This window comes from Coregonus lavaretus (genome assembly GCF_964263955.1).
Source record: "Coregonus lavaretus genome assembly, contig: HAP1_SCAFFOLD_2429, whole genome shotgun sequence".
Lineage (NCBI taxonomy): Eukaryota > Metazoa > Chordata > Actinopteri > Salmoniformes > Salmonidae > Coregonus > Coregonus lavaretus.
The window spans coordinates 47,886-60,737 of NW_028162082.1; the positions used below are offsets into that span (position 1 = coordinate 47,886).

Genomic DNA, 12,852 nt, shown 5'->3' on the forward strand with positions numbered 1-12,852 from the left:
CTTTCTCTCTCCCAACCTGCTCACTCTCTCTTCAGCTGAGCTCTGTTCATCTGTTCCCACTCAGAATAATGTGGAAAAAGACCATGATTCAATTATCTCTGGTTCAGCCCGTCTCTTTGATCCTGTCGCTCTTCCCATCTTCCTACCTCGGCCATCACCCCGGAGCACAAGGAATGGTTACGACGCCGAAACAAACCTTTTTTGACCGTCCAAGTGCTAAAGTGGAATGGCACGACACTGGCCAATCCCGGAAATGGAGCTCAAACTTGGTTTTCTCTCAGAAATTGTTTTTTTCTGTGTTTTGATTTCTATTATTTTCTCTGTGATGCCTTTTGGTTGATATGTGGCGTGCTACCATGAACCGTTCCACAGACAATCCTAGGAAACCCTTCTGTGGTGCCTATTCTTGATGTGGTATTATTTACATTTACGTCATTTAGCAGACGCTCTTATCCAGAGCGACTTACAGTTAGTGCATACATTATTCTTTTTATTTTCATACCCCATGTGAATCGAACCCACAACCCTGGCGTTGCAAACGCCATGCTCTACCAACTGAGCTACCTCCCTGCCGGCCTTTCCCTCCCCTACCCTGGACGACGCTGGGCCAATTGTGCGCCGCCCCATTGGTCTCCCGGTTGCGGCCGGCTACGACAGAGCCTGGATTCGAACCAGGATCTCTAGTGGCACAGCTAGCACTGCGATGCAGTGCCTTAGACCACTGCGCCACTCGGGAGACATTATTATTACGTCACTACAGTGTGGCCACTACCCATAAGGTTATTGTACTGCATGTGAGACTAGCCAGTATTTTATAAAGGACTATGGTAGATCTATTACTATATATACAGTGTAGTGATAATATGGGAACCTATTGCTGATGTATGTTATTGTACTCCATTCAATGCATGTAAAACAGCAACAGTGCAGATTGCAGAAATTGGTTTTAATGCAAATGTATAAGAGCTCAGAGTGAAGGAGAGTTACAACCTGCAAGGAAGGACAGACAGACTGAGACTGAGAGAGACCGACAGACAGACTAACGGAAGGACACTAAAGTAGTGCTTACTAGAGCACAGTGTCCCTGGCAACAGTCACCTGGAGCCTGTGTGTGCGTGTGAATGCCTTTGTTTGAGAGAGACACACACCGGGAGAGAGGGCGAGTGTGTGTGTGTGTGTGTGTGTGTGTGTGTGTGCATACATTGTGTTACATTCAAGACAGCTTGGTGTTATTTTTATAAGTTTGTTCCTGGTGTTCTCTGTCTCTGCTAGTTCAGTCTGTCTGAGCATTATCAGGAGCGGAGACAGTTTGGGACTTCTTTATAGCTAGTCTGGAGCCAACGACCGGTTTGAAGACACTCCTAGCATTGTGTTTCGACAGTGACATTAGAATACCTCTTCATCATCACAGTGTTGCTTTGAAAGAGGATAGCTCAACTTCCCTGTTCCTGCCTCAGCCTACTATTCTTCGATTGAAAGAGGTATCAGTCTCTGTCTGTTTCTCCTCTATTTCTCCTGTTAAAATGGGACGGACAAATAGGCTAAATTTTGGACATCATATTTCTTTCACCTACCCTGTTTTATAGATGAGTGCATATGAATAAGAGGAGAGGATGTCTGTAGACTGCTGAGGAACTTTGAACTATCACCATGCAGCCCTTGTCTTGAGCCTCCTCATGGCTATATCACTCATCATATTTCCTCTTTGGTCGTCATAGTTTCCACATTTGCTCATAGAGGGGTACTTCCTCAATGTTTTGTTTTTGTTAAATGAGCTGATTGTGTCATAGAGGACAGAGCTGAACCTGTTTTAACCCGCGATGCTGTGAAAACTTAACCGCGATCACAACGAAACAGGAAGGGCCATAGCAGCCACTGACTGTCAGTGAGCGTCTGCTTGATGCTCATTTGACAGTCAGGGAATGGGGCGTGGCCTAAAACGAGGGGGAGGGAGGGAGAGAGAGGGACTATGTACAGACTCAGTGAGCATAGCCTTGCTATTGAGAGGCCGCCGTAGGCAGACCTGGCTCTCAAGAGAAGACAGGCTATGTGCACACTGCCCACAAAATGCATGCAGTATGTGTAGCCTGTGTTTGCTATATAAATGGATATACTTGGGTGTGAGTGTGTTTGCGTGGCAGCAGGAGAAGATGAGTCCGACAGCACCATGCCAAAATAGACCACATACAGGACACAAATGACGCTAGTCCAGTGTGGGCCCCAGTGCCGTGTGACCTCTGTGGCCCTTGTGTTTTACTGGGTCGTAATGGCCTGTTGGGCTTTTCTGGCCTAACTGTTTTTCCTGCACGGGGAATGTAACGGGTCTGACGAGTTGACTGAGGTGACGGGGGTGAGGGGTGGGGGCAGGGTTGACACAAGGCCAGTGTTTGTGTGGGGTGGGGCACGGGACTGCCTTCACTGACACTCTGAAAGACACACACACTCACTCACACACACACCCACACACTCACTCACACACACACCCACACCCACACACACACACACACACACACACACACACACACTCACACAGACACACACACACACACACTCACACAGACACACACACACAGACGATTGAACTGACCGGGGACAGAGGACTATTGTAGAGACTCGGCCCAAGCCAGCTCACCCACCACAGGCAAACATTGTAACTCCCATCTCTCTCTTCCCCTCTCTCTGTTCTCTCTGTCTCTCCTTTCTCTCTCTCCCTCCATTGCCAGGACCATCTATCCCCATTTAACCCTCTATCTCCTCCACTTGTTCTCTCCCTCCATCCATAAACAACTTTCTCTCCTCTTTCCTCTATCTCTGATTCCCTGTCTATGTTGCAACTTGAATCCTGAAATAATATTGCTTAATAAAAGTATCTGTTTCTTCTCTTACTCTGCACTCCTCTTTTACCCTTTCCTCTTCTTTCTCTCCCTCACTCGCTCTCGCTCTGTCCTCCAATCCCTCCCACACTTTCTCTCTCTCTCTCTCTACCTCCCTCCCTCTCTCATTCCATGAGGAAGGTGTGAAAAGTCTAAAACTCTCTGTAATGGAGAGCTCCTTGTTAGACGAGATGCTTGTTATTGTGAGCTTTGTTGTGAGTGTATGTGCAGTCTTTCCCCTATATCCATTTAGCACCACTGCTGCTAAATCGTTGCCGCCATTCCCAAAAATATGATTGAAAAAGAGATTTGAGAACTAAAAATCACCTAGATCTAAATGTACAGTCATGGGGTTCCCATTGATTTTTTATTATGTTTGAGTCACTCCGATAGAATACGAACACGGCAGAAGCCATGTCAAAATGTGTAGAATTACATTAAATTATTTTTTAAACTGCACATTTTCTCTCAGCCCAATGACAAAATTTGTAGAGAAAGGAAAAATTTACAATAATACAAATGTAAAGAAATGTCAACCACATTGTGGACCACTCAAATTGGGTTTTGAGATACAAAACAAAAAACGTAGTCATGCATATGTATGCATAAACAAAAACAGAAAGTGCAGTGGATAAAAGGACAATTAGCCACTTATCCTCCAACAAAGACGTTTCTTTAAGGTGGCAGGCTGTGGTATGTACAACAGTATGAATATTTCATTGTGTTTACACAGTGAAATTGTAGTAAGAATGTGTTAATTAGCATAACATTAGCTTTTCTCATTAAAGCTCCTATGATTGTAATGTAGGTGTAGCTTTGTTACAACACCATTGGCCTTTTTTGTAGTGCATGTGTTGATAATCCAAGGTGACTTCCTGTGTGTGTCGTCCTGCCATGGTTTAATACACACTCTTTCTGTGTTTCTGTGTTATACTCGACAGTATGTTTGCCAGTAGCCATGTTAACATTGGATGACATGGGCATTGGAGGGGTGTGGGGCCTCCAGTTGAACCCATCCAACACTGCAGCCTGCTGCATCCACACAGAGATAAATGTGTATATATATATAAATATTAACATCATGTCTCACCATCTCTATCTTCTTTGTCTCTGTTTCCTCTCCTCATTCTCTCCCCCTCTCTTCATTGTTACTCTCTCTCTATCTCTTGCTCTCGCTCTCTTGCTCTCTCTTTCTTTCTTTCTCTCTCTTGCTCTCTCTTTCTCTCTCGCTCTCTCTTGCTCTCGCTCTCTATCTCTCTCTCTCTCTCTCTCTTGCTCCCTCTCCCTCTCCCTCTCCCTCTCCCTCTCCCTCTCCCTCTCCCTCCCTCCATTATGTTTGACAGGAGTGAGTTCTCTGCCTCCACCCAAATGTTCTCCCAGAGGCCTCAGGTTCAAGTCAAGTGCAGCCACCCTGCACACTGAGTGGATTCCAAAGACAACCTGATTCAAGAACCGTGTGTGTGAGAGAGCACATGTGTCTGGGCATAGAGTGTGTCTGGGCATAGAGTGTGTCTGGGCATAGTGTTCACTACTGTATCTGTGTGTCCTAGCCGTCGGTGGATGGCTCCTTGTTTATGAGTAGGTGTGTGTTTTGTGTGTGTTCACATGCCCAGAAGGAGGGGGGAGGGGAGGGGGGGGAGGGGAGGGGGGGGGGGGGGGGGGTGCCAGACTTGTCTCAGAGTGGATATGACACACTGGAAGACAACACCACCAAACTCCCTGCTCTAGTGACACTGCATCACACAAATGTCATCACACACATGCTCAGCTGAGTCAGAACAGTTTCAAAGAGTGGGAGATGAATGGTAGAGTGATGTTCAGTATCCAGGTGTGTACAGTGCTTAGTAATGTGTTGAGCCTAACCCTGATTAACACAGTGGTATCTGACTTTGGGCTGTGCTGTGCCTTCCAGCAGTTTATCCTCTTCCTTCTATGCCCTTACCTTCGAAACGTACATGCATACAATCAGAACCTGCATCTCCATCCCTAATCTCAGTAGTACTAGTTACACACACACACAGCCACCCTGCTGCCATTAGCCACTAGAATATCTGGAGGATTAAGCAGCGGTGCATTTAGAGTGGTCTGGGCTGAGCATGAAAGGAATCAGTTAACATTTACTCCTCCCTCCCTCCTATTTCCCTCCCTCTCTCCCTCACTCCACCCACAGGGCGATAAGTGGAAGGGGGGAGAGTTTAGAGCTGGCCTTTATGATGTCACATTGGATGCGTTATGGAGTCGACATGGATGCTTTGTGATGTCGCAATAAGCCTTTATAATAATAATAATAATATGCCATTTAGCAGACGCTTTTATCCAAAGCGACTTACAGTCATGCGTGCATACATTATTTAATTTTTTTGTGTATGGGTGGTCCCGGGGATCGAACCCACTACCTTGGCGTTACAAGCGCCGTGCTCTACCAGATGAGCTACAGAGGACGTCACTATGGATGATTTTATGATGTCACAATACTTGGGTTTTATTTCACAATGATTTGTGATGTTGTCTGCCTGGCCATAACTCTTGGCCACATCAGTACCCACTGATACAGGGTTGAGAGAGGGGGGAGAGGGACAGAGCAGAGAGGAGGTAGAGGGGGGTTGTAGAGAGAGCGCTAAATCCCATATCCTGGGCCACTTTCTCCCCCCCCCCCCCCCCCCCAAATGGCCAAATACAAGAGATGACTCTGATGTTTACCACAGAGACAGGAACAGATGGACAACCACAGTGTGTGTGTTGAGTAAATACAATCAAAGCCTTACACATACAATATGTTATCTCCACCATATACAGCGCTCCTAGTAGCCGGGGACTTTAATGCAGGGAAACTTAAATCCGTTCTACCTAATTTCTACCAGCATGTTAAATGTGCAACCAGAGGGAAAAAAACTCTAGACCACCTTTACTCCACACACAGAGACGCATACAAAGCTCTCCCTCGCCCTCCATTTGGCAAATCTGACCATAACTCTATCCTCCTGATTCCTGCTTATAAGCAAAAACTGAAGCAGGAAGCACCAGTGATTCGGTTAATAAAAAAGTGGTCAAATGACGCAGATGCTAAGCTACAGGACTGTTTTGCTAGCACAGACTGGAACATGTTCCGGGATTCTTCAGACAGCATTGAGGAGTACACCACATCAGTCACTGGCTTCATCAATAAGTGCATCGATGATGTCGTCCCCACAGTGACCGTACGTACATACCCCAACCAGAAGCCATGGATTACAGGAAACATCCGCACTGAGCTAAAGGGTAGAGCTGCCGCTTTCAAGGAACGGGACTCTAACCCGGACGCTTATAAGAAATCCCGCTATGACCTCCGACGAACCATCAAACAGGCAAAGAGTCAATACAGGTCTAAGATTGAATCATACTACACTGGCTCTGACGCTCGTCGGATGTGGCAGGGCTTGAAAACTATTACAGACTACAAAGGGAAGCACAGCCGCGAGCTGCCCAGTGACACAAGCCTACCAGACGAGCTAAACCACTTCTATGCTCGCTTCGAGGCAAGCAACACTGAAGCATGCATGAGAGCACCAGCTGTTCCGGACGACTATGTGATCACGCTCTCCGTAGCCGATGTGAGTAAGACTTTTAAGCAGGTCAACATTCACAAGGCCGCAGGGCCAGACGGATTACCAGGACGTGTACTCCGAGCATGTGCTGACCAACTGGCAAGTGTCTTCACTGACATTTTCAACATGTCCCTGACTGAGTCTGTAATACCAACATGTTTCAAGCAGACCACCATAGTCCCCGTGCCCAAGAACTCTAAGATAACCTGCCTAAATGACTACCGACCCGTAGCACTGACGTCTGTAGCCATGAAGTGCTTTGAAAGACTGGTCATGGCTCACATCAACAGCATAATCCCAGAAACCCTAGACCCACTCCAATTTGCATACCGCCCCAACAGATCCACAGATGATGCAATCTCTATCGCACTCCACACTGCCCTTTCCCACCTGGACAAGAGGAACACCTACGTGAGAATGCTATTCATTGACTACAGCTCAGCATTCAACACCATAGTGCCCTCTAAGCTCATCACTAAGCTAAGGATCCTGGGACTAAACACCTCCCTCTGCAACTGGATCCTGGACTTCCTGACGGGCCGCCCCCAGGTGGTAAGGGTAGGTAACAACACATCTGCCACACTGATCCTCAACACGGGGGCCCCTCAGGGGTGCGTGCTCAGTCCCCTCCTGTACTCTCTGTTCACCCATGACTGCATGGCCAGGCACGACTCCAACACCATCATTAAGTTTGCCGACGACACAACAATGGTAGGCCTGATCACCGACAACGATGAGTCAGCCTATAGGGAGGAGGTCAGAGATCTGGCCGTGTGGTGCCAGGACAACAACCTCTCCCTCAACGTGACCAAGACAAAGGAGATGATTGTGGACTACAGGAAAAAAAAGAGGACTGAGCACGCCCCCATTCTCATCGACGGGGCTGTAGTGGAACAGGTTGAGAGCTTCAAGTTCCTTGGTGTCCACATCACCAACGAACTATCATGGTCCAAACACACCAAGACAGTCGTGAAGAGGGCACGACAAAGCCTATTCCCCCTCAGGAGACTAAAAAGATTTGGCATGGGTCCTCAGATCCTCAAAAAATTCTACAGCTGCACCATCGAGAGCATCCTGACTGGTTGCATCACCGCCTGGTATGGCAACTGCTTGGCCTCTGACCGCAAGGCACTACAGAGGGTAGTGCGTACGGCCCAGTACATCACTGGGGCAAAGCTCCCTGCCATCCAGGACCTCTATACCAGGCGGTGTCAGAGGAAGGCCCTCAAAATTGTCAAAGACTCCAGCCACCCTAGTCATAGACTGTTCTCTCTGCTACCGCACGGCAAGCGGTACCGGAGTGCCAAGTCTAGGTCCAAAAGACTTCTCAACAGCTTCTACCCCCAAGCCATAAGACTCCTGAACAGCTAATCATGGCTACCCGGACTATTTGCACTGCCCCCCCACCCCATCCTTTTTACGCTGCTGCTACTCTGTTAAGTAAGTATTTATGCATAGTCACTTTAACTCTACCCACATGTACATATTACCTCAACTACCTCAACTAGCCGGTGCCCCCGCACATTGACTCTGCAACGGTACCCCCCTGTATATATAGCCTCCCTACTGTCACTTTATTTTACTGTATATATAGCCTCCCTACTGTCACTTTATTTTACTTCTGCTCTTTTTTTCTCAACACTTTTTTTGTTGTTGTTTTATTCTTACTTTTTTTGTTTAAAATAAATGCACTGTTGGTTAAGGGCTGTAAGTAAGCATTTCACTGTAATGTCTGCACCTGTTGTATTCGGCGCATGTGACCAATAAAATTTGATTTGATTTGATTTGATACAGTATACATCCTCAATACCCTGTCCACTATAGTAGGCCTACTGTGTCCAGTTGATCCAGTTGATTGGTTTTGGACTGTACAGACCAGACCACAGCTATGATTTTGCTACAGTAGGCCTACATGTGAACTGCAGTAAAGGGTATTTATCCTCTTCAGTTTTTTTCTATCATATCCTGTTGTTAACATATCCTGTCTCAAGCACACAGCCACATTCTAAATCCAGAAGTAGGATCTTCTAGTGATTTCTACATTTCTGTCATGTTTGCGCAGCAGTGAGGGTTTGACATTCACACACACACCCTTCACAACCCTCACACACACTCCTAACACACCTGTTAGGTCGGGCCTCACACTGAGTCAGAACCACAGGTTTACACACACACTAGTGCTATATCAGAATGTGTTCTGGTCACCTAGAAGTGCTACCACTGTGTACCACGACACTTCCACAACTCATCGCCCTACTGACCTCTCACACACACACACACACACACACACACACACACACACACACACACACACACACACACACACTATTCCCCCCCACACAGCGCCCTACTGACCACAAACACACTCTATTTCCCCCCACTCTCTCACACACACACACTATCAAGGGGAGTTAACATGTTCAGAGAGGGAAGGGGCATGATCTGGCACAATGTGGGCTGATGTGGATCAGTGTGACTGGATGTGGTCAGTACAGTTCCGAAGCCCCCCTTCCCCCCCTGAACAACACCCACTCAGCTAGCGAGCTAGCAGAAACGCTGACTCAGGCTGCCCTAGTATAGATTGTGTGTGTGTGTGTGAGGGAGAATGTTTCCTCATTTACACCGGTACTGTATTTATAGTGGAGCGGGGGGTGGACTGTAGTTAACTCACTGTAGGATGTTTAGAAGAGTCACAGGGTCCTTAATCACTGACCATGACCTCATACCTCCCCCCTCCTCTCTCACACACACACACACACACACACACACACACACACACACACACACACTACCCCATTGTAGACTAGAGTACGTGTGACACTCCGCCACAGTTTACAAAGAACGTAAGGACATACTTGTTAATAATCCTAATCATAAAGTATTTGTCATGACGTCGTTGGAGAGACCTTTTCAATAGAAGAACGGTGTTACCGTGAACGGTCCTTTCTTCATTTCCACACTGACCATGATGGAATTATTTCATTAAGTGTGACAGTGGAATACATGTCATTAATATGGAGTAGAATGTCCTAGTTCTGCTATCACAGATACCCTTTACACTGTCATGATGAAATCACACCCGTACACACTCATTAACTCACTATCCCAGGAGAAATCTTCTCATCAGCTATATATGGTTAACTCGACCTTATGCGCAAATCCTGCATTGATGTCAATGTGAGATTTGCATTTAGGTATTTTCGGGACACGTATCACACGTATTGGATTCAGTCCCCAGTGTTTAATTTCTTACAGAAACACACACACACCACACACACTCACTCACTCACTCACACTCTCTCTCTCTCTCTGCCGGTTCCAGGTATAAGCAGAATATCAGGAAATATAGCTTTAAAACTGCAAAAGAATGTCTCTCCACCCCATGGCAAAATGTGTAGAACTGCAGGAAATGTACTTTAAAACAGATTATTTTTCTGTCCGCAGACAAGAGGGGGGCCACTAAAAGGTTTTCCCCATGAGGTGGGTGGGCTTGTCATGCAAAATAGTGTAATCTTATTCGCTAAACAGAACTAGTTTAAACAGCAAAATTGTCACAAATCAGCTTTGTTTACATAGTGGGGATGAAAATGTAATTTTTGCTGCAATGATCTCTAAAATTCTGCGAATTAGGTCATCCACACCGTTGATATAGCAACGGACGCTAATAGTTTATGGAATCCCATTGTGACGCGGGGGCGATACTTTTTGGCATGACAGGCCTGCCAACCAAAAGGCTAGGGCATGCCATGCACACATACACCAATGCTCTGACACACTTTAATTTACCCATCGTTCCCCCCAGGCCTGTCCTCTGTTCTCACACCAGAACCCCCTCCCCCCAGGCCTGTCCTCTGTTCTCACACCAGAACCCCCTCCCCCCAGGCCTGTCCTCTGTTCTCACACCAGAACCCCCTCCCCCCAGGCCTGTCCTCTGTTCTCACACCAGAACCCCCTCCCCCCAGGCCTGTCCTCTGTTCTCACACCAGAACCCCCTCCCTCCCTCTCCCTGTGAAACCTGACCCAGAATCAGACCTCTGGCTGGCTTCCATCATGCACCTGGTAACCCTGATCACCTGGGGAGGTGTATGTGTGTGGTAGACATGCCAGGCAGCTCCATCCATGCCATAGTATGTCGCTGTACCATCACATGAAAGCACACCCATTGTAATTGCCGCCATTCTACTGATATCCAGTGTGTGTTAGTTGTGACTGCGTCAGACAGACGCACTGTGGTGTCACGTTTCCTTTCATGTGTGTAACTGGGCTGCTCCGTGATGTCACTCTCTGGCTTCCTGCATTGTTTGTCTGAGACAGGCGTTCAACTGCACGTTTGACGAGGTGCTTAGTAGAGCTGGGTCATATGGACAAAAATCCATGTTACCATAAATTGCCTGAATTTATGTGATAACGATAAATGGAATGATACGTTTATAACATGAATGTGCACCACAGTTTATAACATGAATGTGCACCACAGTTTATAACATGAATGTGCACCACAGTTTATAACATGAATGTGCACCACAGTTTTTTTTAAATGATCCTTTAAACTACTACTACAAGTTTGATGGTGTACCATCAATTGTCCAATTAACAATCACCCATATCAACAAACTTATTTCATTTCAAACTTCACATTTCTCTAGTATAGGCTACTTATCATAATGAACAATATCAGCAGAATGCCTGCGATAAGTGATTGTTATGGTCGGTGACAACAATTTTGGGTTTATCGTCCCAGCTCTAGTGCTTAGTTCCACCACTTACCAATGGGTGTGTGTGTGTGTGTGTGTGTTTAGTGTGTTTACTTAGCCCTGTCTTGGTGGCTTAGTAATTGTACAGTCCCTTTAAGAGAGAACGGCCTAGTTCTAGTTCAGAGTGTTGAACGGCAGTCAAAGAGCAGTTGTATCTGCATAGCTGATCATGTTAAGTGGCCAAGATGGTGGCTCCAAATGGGCCATGATACTGTACTCGCTGCAGAGCCAAAATGGACACAAGCACTTAACACCATTAGAGACAATGGGGCTGCTGCTGGATTTAATGGCCTGCTGTTATTGAGCCAAAATGGAGATTGAACTGTGGCCTGCTGGAGCACTTAAACACATGCTCTTCAGGAATAGATCATTACAGAAAAGCAACTGCGAGTGTGGATGGTCTATTTTGGTGAAACTGAGCCAGAATGGAAACTGGGAGACATGTGTTTCTTTACCGAAGCTGCTGAAGCACTTACTGTTGTGTGTGTGTGTGTGTGTGTGTGTTGGTTGGGGTGGTGGCACTTGAACCACCTCCTAAAACCCGAAACATCACGTTATATTTTCGAAGGGAATTTTGAAAACCTGCCAACTCCAGTCCCATACTAACTTCCGTCATTGCACATTCACAGGAGGATTTGAGAAATGGCAGCTAAATTTACCTTGACTCCCCGTTTACTTGATAATTGCCTTGGCAACGGCCTCAGGTCCATGCGAGGGGGGGGAAACCAGGGCATGTTGTCAGGGGTGAGGGGAGGGGTTGGTGACCTTTTGTTCCTGTGTTTGCTTAGTGGGCATTCCTCTGAGGGCTGGCGCTCACCCAACCATGGCCAGTCTGTCTGTCTGTTATACAGGGCTCCCCCTGGGGGTGAAGATGGAGTATTAGTCTCCTTAGCCAGACACCGCCCAACCTTTAGTCATCAGTAAAGGGCATCATACTATGGCTACATCTCAATAGGACGATAGGAATTGGAAGAAGTCTGAGTTGTGTGCCATGCAGTTGTGTAGTACTTCAGCAGTTCATGGTTACTCTCCCTAACGATCATCTTTCCTCTTCCCAGGTCCTTATGGTTGAGCTGGGTGTTGGTCCCTGCTATGCCTCCCGCCATGACAGACCTCCTGGACATGTGGGCGGCCCACTCCCAGCTGTCTGGAGAGGACCTGGTCACTGTGGACTTCCTGTTACCCACCGGCATCTACATCCAGATGGACGTCCCCAGAGAGGCCACCATACAACACATCAAACTGGTAGGAGAGAGGGGAACAGGGGGTAGGTTTGAGTAGGTATGTGTTGGGGGGGGGGGGGGGGGGGGAGTAGGTTTGTGTCGTGTGTGTCAGTGGAGTTTGTGGGGGTAGGTGGTGTGTGTGTGTAAAGTTGAATTACATGAAATATTTTTTTGCAAATGATGAGTGCCTATAGCTTAAGGTGAATCATTTCAGACAGCAGGTAAATCAATTTAGATCAGCATTGGAAAGTATAGCGGAGAGGCCTATGATGGGCCTACTGTGCATCTCAGTGTTTTTATTTATCGTTCTTATTGTTATCATGACAATTCAGTACAATTATGATGATATGAATTTATATCCACATTGCATGGCCAGTCCTACATCCTCTTCAACATGTCAGGCTGTTTTATCTCTTCA

General features: G+C 46.8%; 1 protein-coding gene across 1 annotated transcript in view; it reads left to right on the plus strand.

Annotated features, from left to right (window-relative positions):
• LOC311116541 (phosphatidylinositol 4,5-bisphosphate 3-kinase catalytic subunit beta isoform-like) overlaps positions 1-12,852 on the plus strand; it is a gene marked incomplete at its 3' end in the record, with an annotated part of 57,425 nt that overhangs the window by 23,991 nt on the left and 20,582 nt on the right. The window contains exon 3 of the mRNA XM_084191625.1: positions 12,270-12,456. Within this exon, the coding sequence (XP_084047751.1) occupies positions 12,304-12,456 (153 nt within the window). The remainder of the gene's footprint in view (positions 1-12,269; positions 12,457-12,852) is intronic.